The sequence below is a fragment of the Bombina bombina genome, chromosome 1, assembly GCF_027579735.1.
Source record: "Bombina bombina isolate aBomBom1 chromosome 1, aBomBom1.pri, whole genome shotgun sequence".
Taxonomy (NCBI): domain Eukaryota; kingdom Metazoa; phylum Chordata; class Amphibia; order Anura; family Bombinatoridae; genus Bombina; species Bombina bombina.
In genome coordinates this window covers 506,503,479-506,518,177 of record NC_069499.1, presented here as the reverse complement: position 1 = coordinate 506,518,177, position 14,699 = coordinate 506,503,479, and the positions used below count along the sequence as shown (strand labels likewise).

At 40.4% G+C, this 14,699-nt stretch overlaps 1 protein-coding gene across 1 annotated transcript in view; it reads right to left on the bottom strand.

Annotated features, from left to right (window-relative positions):
- Positions 1 to 14,699, bottom strand: part of LOC128659185 (signal transducer and activator of transcription 4-like) — a 423,738-nt gene that overhangs the window by 111,221 nt on the left and 297,818 nt on the right. Inside the window, 2 exon segments of the mRNA XM_053712871.1 lie at positions 13,254 to 13,347; positions 13,429 to 13,449. Of these exon segments, the coding sequence (XP_053568846.1) occupies positions 13,254 to 13,347; positions 13,429 to 13,449 (115 nt within the window).

Genomic DNA, 14,699 nt, shown 5'->3' with positions numbered 1-14,699 from the left:
CACGTGGAAGCTCTCACACAGACTGTTGACAATTTAGCAAAGGGTCTGACAGCTTTACAGGCAGAGAATACATCACTCAAACAATATATCAATGACAAGATTGACACCCTTAAGGTAACTATTAGCGCTCATGAGCCACAACCATGCCCACCACAACCCTTCACTGGCCATAGGAATGAATTCAGAGAATTTAAAAATTCATGCTACCTTTACTTTCAGCTCAAACCCAAGACCTATCCTAATGATCACTTAAAAGTGCTTACTACTATATCCTATTTACGTGGAGAACCACGAATCTGGGCCAATCTTTTTTTTTAGACTGACGACCCAATTCTTTATTCTCTAGATCAGTTTTTTAAGGCTATGGCCCAGTTATACGACGACCCCTTCAAGCAGCTCTCAGCTGAAACAGCGATGCGCTCGCTTCGCCAAAACAAAAGACAGGTTGAAGAGTATATTACCGACTTCAAAAAGTCGTCCACTGATACTCTCTGGAACGATTTGTCCCTGCGCAACCAATTTCACTTGGGGCTATCTGACGATCTAAAAGATGAGCTAGCCAGACAACCTTTACCAGATACACTAGACCAACTTATTGACTTATCTATAACATTAGATAGACGTATTAGAGAGCGACGTTCTAAAAGACGACACTCTGGCACTTTACAAAGAATGCCACAAGCCTATACCGCTTCCTCCTCTCTAAATAAGACTACAACTAAGTCTACTGTAGTGCCAATGGAACTTGGGTTCATCAGAGGACCCTTAACCCCACAGGAGAAGCTCAGGCATAAGGCGAATGATTTATGCATGTACTGTGGTGGAATGGGTCATACTGTCAGAGATTGCACCCAACTACAACGCAGGAATGGTAAGCACAGGAAAATAGAAATATGTTTGTCAGCTAAACAGTCACAGACTAATCATTGCTCCCTTCCTATGCTGTTACAGTGGGAACACCACCGGCTAGACTCACAAGCAATACTTGATTCCAGTGCCAGCCACAATTACATTGACCAAGACTATGTACTGTTAAATAAAATTCCACTGGTTAAAAAGTTCAAATCTAGTCTCCTTCGTTTTGTAGACAGCAAAGAGATCTCATCCGGTCCTATAAACTTCCACACTATTCCTTTACGAGTTACGACTCAAACTCATCACACAGAATTTATTACTTTTGATCTGATTCCATCACCCATGTACCCTGTCATCTTAGGTATTCAATGGTTTAAAAAACCATGTATTGAATGGTCAACCTCTAAGGTACTTTTTAATTCCTCTCATTGTAAGGATAATTGTCTTTATCATGAACAGTTACTTATCTTAGATCCAGTTACAGTTCCCAAAGAGTATTCAGCTTTCTCTGATGTATTTAGTAAAAAAGAATCAGAGGTATTGCCTCCTCACAGAGTTTATGATTGTCCTATTGATTTATTACCTGGTGTAGATATTCCATACGGCCATATATTCCCATTATCAGAACCCGAATTGTTACATCTCAAATCTTACCTAAAGGAAAATTTACAAAAAGGTTTTATACGCCCTTCCACCTCCCCAGCTGGAGCTGGTATTTTTTTTGTCAAAAATAAAGATCAGTCCCTTAGGCCAATCATAGACTATAGGGAACTTAATAAACGAACAATAAAAAACAGATACCCCTTACCCTTAATACCACAACTTATTGACAGGTTGAGAAATGCAACTTATTACACCAAATTGGACCTTAGAGGTGCCTACAATCTTGTACGCATAAAATCAGGACATGAGTGGCTAACAGCTTTTCGCACCCGTTATGGTTTATACGAATATACTGTGATGCCCTTTGGCCTCTGTAATGCCCCAGCCACTTTTCAATATTTTATTAATGATATTTTCAGGGACTTACTTGATCTCTTTGTAGTTATATACAACATATAAAACAACAAAAAAAGTTATATATAACATATAAAACATGTCAAAATAATTCTAACACGCCTCAGAGATAATTCACTATATGTGAAATTAGAAAAATGTATATTTCACACAAAACACATCAAATTCCTTGGCTATGAAATCTCTCCAGAAGGAATACAAATGGAGAGTAACAAAGTAACTGCCATCCAAGATTGGCCACCACCTAAAACTAAAAGTGACGTCCAGAGATTTATGGGCTTCGCCAATTTCTATAGAAAATTTATCAAAAATTTTGCCGACTTAACTAGACCTCTCACTAATCTCACAAAAAAGGAGGGTCGATTCTTATGGGATCAAGGTTTGCAACAAATTTTTGACTACCTCAAATCTACCTTCACCTCAGCCCCAATTCTGCGATACCCAGACCCGAACCTCCAATACATTTTAGAGGTGGACGCTTCTAATTACGCACTAGGGGCAATATTGTCCCAAAGACTAACACCTACAAATCCTCTTCATCCAGTAGCCTTCTATTCCAGAGTCATGGCCACCCCCGAAATGAACTACCCCATAGGGGATAAAGAGCTCCTGGCCATCAAGGCATCCCTCGAACATTGGAGACATCTCCTGGAGCGTACTGAGATACCAGTTTTGATTTATTCGGATCACAAAAACTTGGAATATCTCAAAAGTAATAGAACACTCTCATCACGGCAGGTACGTTGGAATCTTTTCCTAGCACGTTTCAATTATCTTATAACCTACAGACCCGCCTCAAAAAATAAAAAGGCAGACGCTCTCTCTCGTCAATTTACCCCTCCAGCTATAACACCTGAAGAAAGTACTCTCATTCCAATCGAAAACTTTATAGGCTTATCACTAGACCAGATAGACATCTTCAAGACGGAACAAACACTGGATACAACCCTACCTAAGACAGTCTTAGTTCAACACACCGATGGATTGTATTATCATCAACACCAGGTATACGTACCAAAAACCCTTAGACAACAAGTCCTGACCACCCAACTTGACTCAGTCCTAGTCGGACACCCTAGAATCAAGAAAACTCAAGAACTAGTCAATCGCTTCTTTTGGTGGCCAAACTATTTGAACGATACAGCAGAATATGTAAAGTCATGTAAAATATGTACCGTTTCAAAGTCTACCAGAAATCCACCATCGGGTAAGCTCATCCCTCTTCCAACTCCAGAACGTCCTTGGACAGATATAGCCCTTGACTTCATTGTTGATTTACCTCTATCAAAGAAACATAATACTATCCTAGTGGTTGTCGATCTCTTCAGTAAGATGGCTCATTTCATCCCTTACCAAAAATTACCCACTACATTAGAAACAGTGACTTTATTGTTGAATCATGTCTTTAAACTACATGGACTCCCAAACACCATCACCTCTGATAGAGGAACTCAATTTACAAGTAAATTCTGGAAACAATTATGCCACACTCTGGGTATCACAAGGCTCCTTAGCACTTCATACCATCCACAGACTAATGGTCAGACAGAGAGGACCAATCAATGGATAGAACAGTATCTTCGCTGTTTCATATCTGCCCATCAGGATAACTGGGTAGATCTCTTACCCTCTGCCGAATTTGCTTTCAATAATACATACCATAATACCATCAAAGCCACCCCCTTCTTCATAAACTACGGATTCCATCCCACTTTTCATTAGCAAGATAATAACCTCAACACTTGCCCTGTTGTAAACGAATTGATCAACACTATCTCTGATTCTTTCTCCTTGACCACGGAAAATATTAAATTGGCTAAAGAACAATATAAACGTCACTTTGATAAAAGACGGTTACCATCCCCTAACTATCAAGTGGGGGATTACGTTTGGCTTTCAACACGTAATCTACGACTACCGTTTCCAACCAAGAAGCCGTCTTCCACATTTATAGGACCATTCCCTATAAACAAGATAGTGAACCCAAATGCTGTTTCTCTATCCCTACCAGCTAATATGAAGACCCATCCAACATTTCATGTCTCCCTTTTGAAGTCGTATCGGACACTTCGTCACCATACAGTTACTGATCTCCATCTCCCATCCAATCCGGTACCCCAGGATAAATATGAGGTCCAGAAGATCAATGACTCCCATTATCTACACGGAGCTTTACATTATTTGATTCATTGGAAAGGTTATCCTGACTCATGGGAACCAGCTTCAAATTTGTCTGCTCCTCGACTCCTAACTCAGTTCCATAGGCGCCACCCAGAACGTCCTGGTCCTGATCCCCGGAGTTGATCTTTGCGGGGGGGATCCTGTCATGTATATTCCACACCCTGTTCTCCTCTTATCCTTTGGGCTCTAAATCCTTGCACTTAACAATCGTCACCATCTTTCTTCTAACCTATAAATGGTTAAGTCACCTAATTCCACTTGCTTGGAATTCTTGCTCCTCCTACTCACAGTAACTGGGAATCTCGCAAGGAGCTCTCTGCTCAACCCCTTGCGGCTGTGACGTCAAACGCCACCGGAACTTTCATCGACATAGCAGATTTTCCTCCTTTGCACGCTGCAAGTCTGCTCCAAGGAGATAAGCAACTTTTGTCATCTCCGTTACCACAAATATTTCACAGTCCTTACCGGTAAGTGATACAGCAACAATGTTCCAAATAACGTTTACTTCTTACTCCGGATATTACTCTGCTTACTATAAACTGACTGTCACTCACTAAAAGGATTCGATACTAGCACACGAAACCTATATGCTTTGTATGGAACAAGAACTAGCCTAACTTTAAGTATTGCCTTAACTACGGTTACACACTTATACTTATAGCTCAGTTGAGATAGAAATTCTATTAGCTTTAATCATTACTTTTGTTTCCAAATATGGTAAGTCTGATTTACTCTGAGCAAATATACTTTGTCTGCAATCTCAGTTGTTACATCGGCACCACCTAAAATCATATGAAAGGTGAATGTTACAACACAGTATATTTTTCCGGTTGCCTCCATTTACATAGCTGTGTTCAACATTTCTCTTTCTACACATACCAATTAATCTATATACCTGCAGTTGAGGTCTTTATTTAAAATATTTTTTTTCTAACCTTCTAGAGGCAAAAACTCTAAACCTTACATTAATAAAGGTCCCTACCCTATTCTAAATTAAAAAGTAACCAGGTCTTTTACCAGCCCTTAAAAGGGCTTTTTGCGGGGCATGCCCCTAAGTAATCAGTCCTTTTGCCTGTAAAAAAAATACAACCCCCCCAACATTAAAACCCACCACCCACATAACCCTACTCTAACCCAAACCCCCCTTAAATAAACCTAACACTACCCCCCTGAAGATCTCTCTACCTTGAGTCGTCTTCACCCACTCGGGCACCGATGGACCAAAAGAGGACATCCGGAGCGGCAGAAGTCTTCATCTTATCCGGGCAGAAGAGGACATCCGGACTGGCAGACATCTTCATCCAATCGGCATCTTCTATCTTCATCCATCCGGAGCGGAGCGGAGCCATCTTCTTCCAGCCGACGCGGATCCATCCTCTTCAACCGACGCCTACTCGCCGAATGAAGGTTCCTTTAAATGATGTCATCCAAGATGGCGTCCCTCGATTTCCGATTGGCTGATAGGATTCTATCAGCCAATCGGAATTAAGGTAGGAAAAATCTGATTGGCTGATTAAATCAGCCAATCAGATTCAAGTTCAATCCGATTGGCTGATCCAATCAGCAAATCAGATTGAGCTTGCATTCTATTGGCTGTTCCGATCAGCCAATAGAATGCAAGCTCAATCTGATTGGCCATGATCCCCCCGGGGGAACGACGTGATTGGAGGAAGCAGGATTCATAATTTCTGACATAAGCAGAGGCTTCCAACGGCCGGGGGAATCGATGGAGCAGCTTTCAGGATTAAAAGGTACTTTTGTAATATTATGTTTGATATACCTTATTGTTTTCTTATGCAATTGCTACTGTAATACTGTGTCTTATGTGTTTAACTGGTTCCCTCTTTTGTAAAAATGCCTAACATCTTCATATTCATTTTTGCTGCCTTTTATCTCTATAACAAACTACATTATTCAATTACTCCTTCTCCCTATCCACCTGCACTGTTCATTAGCCCATCTCTCTTAAACTCACCTTACTTTTGTATTCACGAACGTTACCTATTACTAAGCACTCTCTGTCTCCCCCCTGCACCTTGTCTCAAAAGCAGTCTCATTACTGCAAATCTGTATCTCATCTCATGTCACTCTCCCTGTTGCTTTTACTAACTGCTGGTGACATCTCCCCTAATCTTGGTCCCCAACAACTGCCTAGCCGTGCACATCCATGTGTACCGTCCCACAGACTCAAAAAAAAAAAAAACTCTGACAACCTTACTCACATTCCTCTTGCATCAAAAGTCACTACCCATTTAACTTGTGCACTCTGGAACTCTCGCTCTGTTTACAACAAACTCACTTCTTCTTTTTTTCTTTTTTTTTCAATAATCTTTTTCTTTTTATTCATCAAAATGAGACATTACAATTCTTCTGATATATAAACACAAAAAGAATATATCAAAAATACGTTCAATCTGTATCGACAAACAGGGAACAAACCTTTACATTATAAGTCTTCAATAAGTCTTATTTTAAATCAGACACTTAACATAAAATAAAATGGTGGGGAAAGAGGAGAAAGAGAGAAAAAAGGAAGAAAGAAAAAAAAAGAAAAAAAAAAAAAAAAGAAAAAACAAATACGAGAAAAAAGAGACCCTAAATCCCCCCCCCCCCGCGCGCCCCTCCACCCAGACATCTCCTTATAACCAACTCCCCGTCCAATACTCCAATTCAGAAATACGCCCTATTATACAGCCGAGTTTATCCAGGATGCCGGAAATTTTCCTAGCAAGACTAATTCAGCAAAGCAGGCCGTAGATCGCACCGGGGCAAGAAACTCACTTCTATACATGACCTCTTTATCTCCCACTCCCTCAACCTTCTGGCCCTAACAGAAACCTGATTCTCTCCCCTTGACACAGCATCCACTGCTGCTCTGTCACATGGGGGTCTCCACTTCAGCCACACTCCTAGGTCTGGTAATAGACAAGGAGGTGGTGTAGGTATTTTACTTTCCTCTCGTTGCACCTTTCAACAAATACATCCCATCTCTTCCCTCACATTTTCCTCATTTGAAACCCACATGATTTGCTTATTATCTCCTCTTTCTATACATGTTGCAGTCATATACCGACCCCCTGGCTCCTCAACTCAATTTCTAGATCACTTGGCTGCCTGGCTACCTTATTTCCTTTCCTCAGACACTCCTTCCCTCATTCTTGGTGACTTCAACATCCCTCTTGACAATCCCACTACCTCCTCTGCAAAACAACTTCTGCAACTCATTTCCTCTTTCAGTTTGTCACAATGGACTGATTCTCCCACTCACAAAGATGGTCACTCCCTTGAAATGATCTTTAGCTATCGATGCACTCTCTCAAACTTCACAAACTCACCCTTTCCTCTTTCTGACCACCATCTCCTTACTTGCAACATATCGTCCCTCCCTACAACTTTCCCTCTTTCTGCTCCTCACACCAAACTTCACAGAAGCATTATGTCATTAGATCAACAACAGCTTTCTAATTCCCTCGAACCTCTCCACTCATCCTTCTCCTCCTTTTCCTGCCCTGACCAATCTATCTGCCACTATAACTCCACCCTTACATCTGTCCTTGACAATCTCGCCCCTCTTACCATAGCTCGGAAATCTAACACTCATCATCAGCCCTGGCACACTCCTCTGACATGATACCTACGCAGATGTTCCCGTACTGCTGAGCAGCACTGGAGAAAATCTAGAAATTCAGCTGATTTTCAACATTACAAATTTATCTTGAACTCCTACTATTCTGCCCTTAATTTCCATAAGCAACATTACTTCTCTACTCTTATCTCTAATCTTTCTTCAAACCCAAAACGTTTGCTATCCACTTTCAATACCCTTCTCCGCCCTCCCCCACCTCCTAATACAACTTCTCTGTCAGCTGAAGACTTTGCCAGCCACTTCAATAACAAAATTGACTCCATCAGAAATGAAATCAGCTCTCAACATAATTCCTGTCTCTCACCCCCTCAAATGCTCTCAATCAACCACAACCCTCATAACCTTAAACTTAGCTCATTCTCCCCTGTCACTGAGGAAGAAGGTTCGGCATTTATACTGCGCTCTCACCTCACTACCTGTCCCCTTGACCCTATCCCCTCACAGCTACTCCCCTCCCTCTCTGCTACCCTCACCCCTATACTCACACACACTTTCAACCTTTCCCTCAGCACCGGTATATTTTGCTCATCGCTGAAGCATGCACTGGTCACACCTATCCTCAAAAAACCTTCCCTTGATCCTACCTCCCCATCTAACTACCACCCTATTTCCCTCCTCCCTCTTGCATCAAAGCTTATCAAAAAAATAGTTTATGCACGCCTATCCCATTTCCTTACAATAAACTCCCTCCTTGACCCACTGCAATCTGGATTTCGTGTCCATCACTCCACAGAGACTGCAATTGTTAAGGTTACCAATGACCTACTTACAGCAAAATCAAAAGGCCACTTCTTTCTGCTTATCCTCCTCGATCTGTCTGCAGCCTTTGACACTGTTGACCACCCTCTTTTGCTCCAAACCCTCCAATTCTTCGGCATCTGTGACACAGCCCTCTCGTGGCTCTCTTCCTACCTGTCAAACCGTACCTTTAGTGTAGCCTTCTCTGGGGGCCTCCTCTGCCCCATCACCACTTTCTGTCGGAGTACCGCAAGTCTCTGTCCTCAGTCCCCTTCTCTTCTCAATCTACATGTCATCACTAGGTTCCCTAATAAAGTCCCACGGTTTACAATATCATTTGTATGCCGACAACACCCAAATCTACTTCTCTGCACCAGACCTATATCCTTCCTTGCTAACCCGTGTCACTAACTGTCTTTCTCACATCTCTAACTGGATGTCCTCTCACTACCTCAAGCTAAATCTCTCCAAAACTGACCTCCTTATTTTCCCCCCTTCCTCAAAACTCTACACCCCCAATCTCTCTATAACTGTCAACAACTCCATCATTACCCCTACCCCGCACGCCCGATGTCTTGGGGTCACATTTGACTCAGATCTTTCTTTCACTCCTCACATTCAGTCCTTGGCTAAAGCCTGCCCCTTCCACCTTAAAAAATGTCTCTAAAATTAGACACTTCCTTACACAAGACACAACTAAGATTTTAATCCACTCTCTTATTCTTTCCCGCCTTGATTACTGCAACTCTGTCCTCTCTGGTCTCCCCACCTGCCGCCTAGCTCCTTTACAATCCATAATGAATGCCTCTGCCAGACTCATCTTCCTTACACGTCGCTCTTCATCTGCTGCACCTCTCTGCCAATCCCTTCACTGGCTTCCTCTTGCCTCTAGGATCAATCACAAAATTCTCATTCTGACATACAAAGCCCTCAACTGCACTGCTCCCCCCTATATCTCAGACCTTGTCTCCAGATACTCTCCCTCCCGTCCCCTTCGCTCTGCTCATGACCTTCTACTCTCCTCCTCTCTTGTCACCTCATCACACTCCCGTTTACAGGACTTCTCCAGACTGGCTCCCATCTTGTGGAACTCTCTGCCTCACTCCACAAGACTCTCTTCTAGTTTTAAAAGCTTCAAGTGCACCCTAAAGACTCTACTGTTCAGGGATGCATACAACCTACACTAACCTTTCCTAATACCAGTTCCTCTCCTCCATTGCTATCCCCTGAACCCCCTTAGCATGTAAGCCTAAGAGTCCAGCTGTTTGTAGATCACCTTCTTAAAAGCTGACTACAACAGTGCAACTCTTGGCAGGGCCCTCTACCCATTTGATCCCTATAATTGTTTTGTTGTACTCCCCCTTTGTTTATAGAGCTGCAGAATCTGTTGGCGCTCTACAAATAACCGATAATAATAATAAATAATAATTAAAAGGTACGTTTTTGAAGAAAACGCTTAAAATGTCAATTTTGAATTATTAAAGTGCCCTTGTTTTTAATAGGATTATTAAAAACCGGGCACTTATTCGTCAAAATTGACCTTAACTTTTAAATAGCCTTTTATATTTTACTAGTACCTCTGGTCAGTCCTTTACAGGAAGTTTAATAAATGCAGCCCAATGTTTCTCATGACAAAATAGTATAATTAATTATTACTAAAAGTTCTTACCCACTGATTTTTAATGCCACAGTGGGGTCGCTGGAAACAGGAGTTAAGAAGTAGCAGTGTTAAGATCGCTGCTCCTTAACTTGTCCACCACCTCTGAGGCGGCGGACAGCAATCAGCCCAATCAGATATGATCGGGTTGATTGACACCCCCTTACTAGTGGACAATTGGCCGCGAATGTGCAAGGGGCAGCATTGCACAAGCATTTCGCTAGAAATGCTTGCCATTTATCGATGTGCAGTGGACATGATCTGCTACAGCGGATCATATCCGCCCACACATTGTTAAATCGGCCCCAATGTCTTTACAAATTTTTGTTGGAGGAACTGCAATGATTTTGGTTATCCAGCTCATATTTGGTGGGAATTACCTCAAATTACTCAGTTATGTTCATACTTATTTGAATGCTGTACAGCAGTGGGTATTACCTTTGATAAATCAGCGTAAATAACACTAATAAACATGCCCAACTGTACAAGTAATGCAGAGTACATAGTTGCGAACTGTCCCATTTTTCCTGGTACAGTCCTGTTTCTTGGTCCCTGCCTTTAAAGTCTGCCCCTGTTCATTTTGTCTGTATTTAGTTTAAAAATATTGTGTGCAGTGCATTTCTCCCACCACAGAGGTTGTTTTGGCTTTTGATTTGTCTCATTGTTTACAGTATGTTTTTTCATTAGTCTTCTTTATCTGTGGCCATATATTGCAATGAAGTTTAGAAATGTGAAGTCAGGTGTCAAGTAAGGGGAAGCCATGATATATCATATATAATACCAGTATGGGTGGGAGGCAAGGGGTGAGGAAGCAAGGCTTTCCAATTTTGTTGCACAATTTGGAACATGTATAATATCCCTCATTTATATACTGAGGATTTACTCAGCTGGGGCTAAAGGCTCTTTTGTGCTGATACTGGAATTCAGAGAGCGTACAAAAAAATATCAATATTTACTGGAGCATTTGTGGGACTATTGCCAGCAAACAATGCAGCAGTAAAGATCAAATATGAATCTTTGTCTCATAAAATGCCACCTACTTGTGAAACTTTCAATAGTGTTTTAGCAAAAGTGAAACTTTAAATACAAATCCTCATCATATATTGTTTTCCATTCCAACAATTATACCAAATAGGTGGTAATGATCATCAATTTAATGTGTAGGTTGAAGCAAAATCATTAACTGAAACAGAAACAGTTGTGTAGGAGGAATACTAATGAGTGAGGAACAGCCAAACTCTGTTAACAAGCTGAGGTTGCTAAAGTCAATTTAATGTCAAAAGTCATACACAATGGTAATACTGAGCACAGCAACAAGACAAAAGGTATTTATACTGCATCAGCAAGGTCTCTCCGAGGCAGGCAGGAGTTTCCAGATGTGCTGTCCAAGCTCTTCTGAAGGAACACAAAGAGACGATTAATGTTGATGGCCATAGACAAAGTGATCTGCCAAGGAAACTTAGTACAGCAGATAGAAGATACAACATGCTTACATCCCTTCACAATCCAAGGAAAACCAGCAGCGCCATCAGCTCAAAATTGCCAGAAAACAGTTGGATTGTGGTACACTCAACTACTGTACAGAGAAATATGATCAGAAATTGTCTTCATGGAAGACTTGCGGCCACAAATCCATATTTCTGAAATGGAAACACGGCCAAGCGACTCAACTTTGCATTAAAGCATAGGAACTGGAGTGCAGAAAAATGGCAGGAGGTGCTCTGAACTGATGAGTCACAATTTGAAATATTTGGCTGTAGCAGAAGGCAGTTTTTTCACCAAAGGGCTAGAGAGTGGTACAAGAATAAGTGTGTGCAGGCAACAGTGAAGCATTGTGGAGGTTCCTTGCAAGGTTGGAGTTGCATTTCTGCAAATGGAGTTGTGGATTTGGTCAGAATTACCGGTCTCCTCAATGCTAAGTTATTTATCCATCATGCAATACCATCAGGGAAGCATCTGATTGGCCCCAAATGTATTCTGCAACTAATGACACCAAATATACAGTAACTAGTCCTAAAGCCCGTTCACACGGGCCGTGTTGTGTTATATTTATTTATTTAATCTCTCTCTCTCTCTCTCTCTCTCTCTCTCTCTCTCCTGTGCGCCTTCACTTGCCGGTCCTCGCGCTGCGTTGTTTCACCCCTGCGCGTGCGATCAGCTGTGCTGCCGGGTCCTCGCGCTGCTGTCGGGTGGGTGCGCGTGCGATCAGCTGCAAGAGTTTGTCTGAACTGCGCATGACGGCTTCAGACAAACTCTTGTCTTTTATAATATAGGATGAGAACTATCTTCAGCGTAAAGGAGAACAAGTCCTGGAAGTGATGGTATAGCCCCCACAGAGACCTGATCTCAACATCATCAAGTCTGTCTGAGAATACAGAAGCAAATAAGGTTGCCTAAATTCATAGAAGAACTATTTTAAGTTCTCCAAGATGCTTGGAACAATCTACCTGCTGAGTTCCTTAAAAATGTTTGTGCAAGTGTACCTAGAAGAATTGATGCTGTTTTGAAGGCAAATAGTGGTCACGCCAAATATAAAAAAGGGACATTAAACCCAAAAAAATGTATTTCATTATTCAGATAGAGAATAGAATTTTTAAAAAGTTTCCAATTTACTTCTATTATTCAATTTGCTTTGTTCTCATGTTATTCTTTGTTGAAGGGATACCTAGGTAGATAGCTTGCACATGCCTGAAGCACTACATGGCAGGAAATAGTGCTGCCATCTAGTGCTCCTGCTAATGTATAAGATTGTTGCAAAACTGCTGCCATATAGAGCTGCAGACACGTGCACACTCATATGCTTACTTTACTGCTTTTCAACAAAGGATAACAAAGAAAACATAGAAAATTTGATAACATAAATAAATTGGAAAGACGTTTAAAATTGTATGTTCTATCGGAATCATGAAAGAAAAAATTTGGGTTTTATGTCCCTTTAATTTTTATTTTTAAAAACATTCTTACTTTTTCACAGTACTATATATATCCTCAAACAGGCTATCAAAAACCACAAGACCGCTTGTTTTAAAACCTTTAAACCCCTGCTTAAAAATAAAACCCCTATAAAAAGTGTTAATAGACAGGTGATCACTGTGGGAATAGTGATCACCTGTGTAAATAAATGTTCAATTATCCCTTTTTTGGAATTTATGAACTTACCAAGTGTCTCATTTCTACACACAGCCCTCCATTTGCAGACTCTTCAATGCTCATCACTTTGATAGGTGTTCCAGTGAGATAAAACCTACGGTTACTGCAGAAGAACAAGAACATATTTTATTGTTAGATATACATTTGGTGTAACTGATATTTTTGCTGACTTTTTGTTTCTTACCTTACGTTCAGTGATGGATCCCTAAAAGAAAAATAATATACAGTATATTTATTTCAGCTACAGATCGGCAAACACAATAACATAAGAACGTAGTGGCTGATAAAACCATAGCTATGTAATTTTCCATAACTATATAAATGGGATATAGTTTTTATTGGAGGATGTTGCAGAAAATGTGTTATTATGGGGTTTAAATAGAATAATCATATTTCAAAAGGTTTTTGTACTTTGTTTTATTTTTTTTTAAATAGTCTTTGCAAAGAAATATACTAGATCACAAGGCATACTGACTACATACGCAAGCTCTGATCGCTTGTTTGTGTATTATGTCCTAGCATATTTTATACTCAATTAATTCACCATATAAGAATTCAAAATGTTACCTTTTTCAAGCATAATTTTAATTTGTAAACCCCTGGTGTTAATCTAAGGTGAAGCATGAAAGCCTACTAACATCATGAACACACTTCCTGTACAAATTCTTAGTTCTGATCATGTTACTTCAGTAGCAAGCACAAAGCACTAAGTTCTTCTTTAAAAGAGTAATTTTTTTAAAAAATACTTAAATAGTGAGTTAACTATATACAATATGATTGAGAACCCCCCCCCCCCCCCACCTTACCGCCACCAGAATAATAATGCTACTTATGTTTTTTAACATAGGAGAAAACAAAACTCCGCACTCAGAAAAAGGAAATCCAATTCACGGCTAGTAGAATAAAAACTAGAAGTTTATTGGAAAACTTAAAAACATAGGATGCGGTAAAGTTTAAAAATCATAGCGAACATAAGTGTACACTTAGTGCATAGCTGTATGCGTTTGGGGCTCCACCCAGCCCTTGCCCGCCAGCTGTATGCTTCTACCTTGATTAAACATCTTTAAATACCTTTTGAAAAGTATACATTTCCTGATTCTCTCAAAGCGGCATTCCCCACACAAAAGAAATAGCATTTCATTAAATTTACAACCATTCCATAATTGTAAAAGCATCAGTTACCTTAGTACAACAATGTAATAATGCACACATTTCATATTTATACTAATACCTCGTTTAAGATATACAAACTAAATTAATTATGAAAATTCATTATAATAGTAATAATTTATGTATTAATGTGTACAGAATCATGGAATAGTTGATATTAGAACACACAATTTATTTCAATATCATCTAGCTCTCCATATCTGAATCTCTCTTTCAGTCCCTCATAATATAAAGATCCTTAATAGAACAAATTGGTATCCATATGTGAATTTAAATTGGGATCTG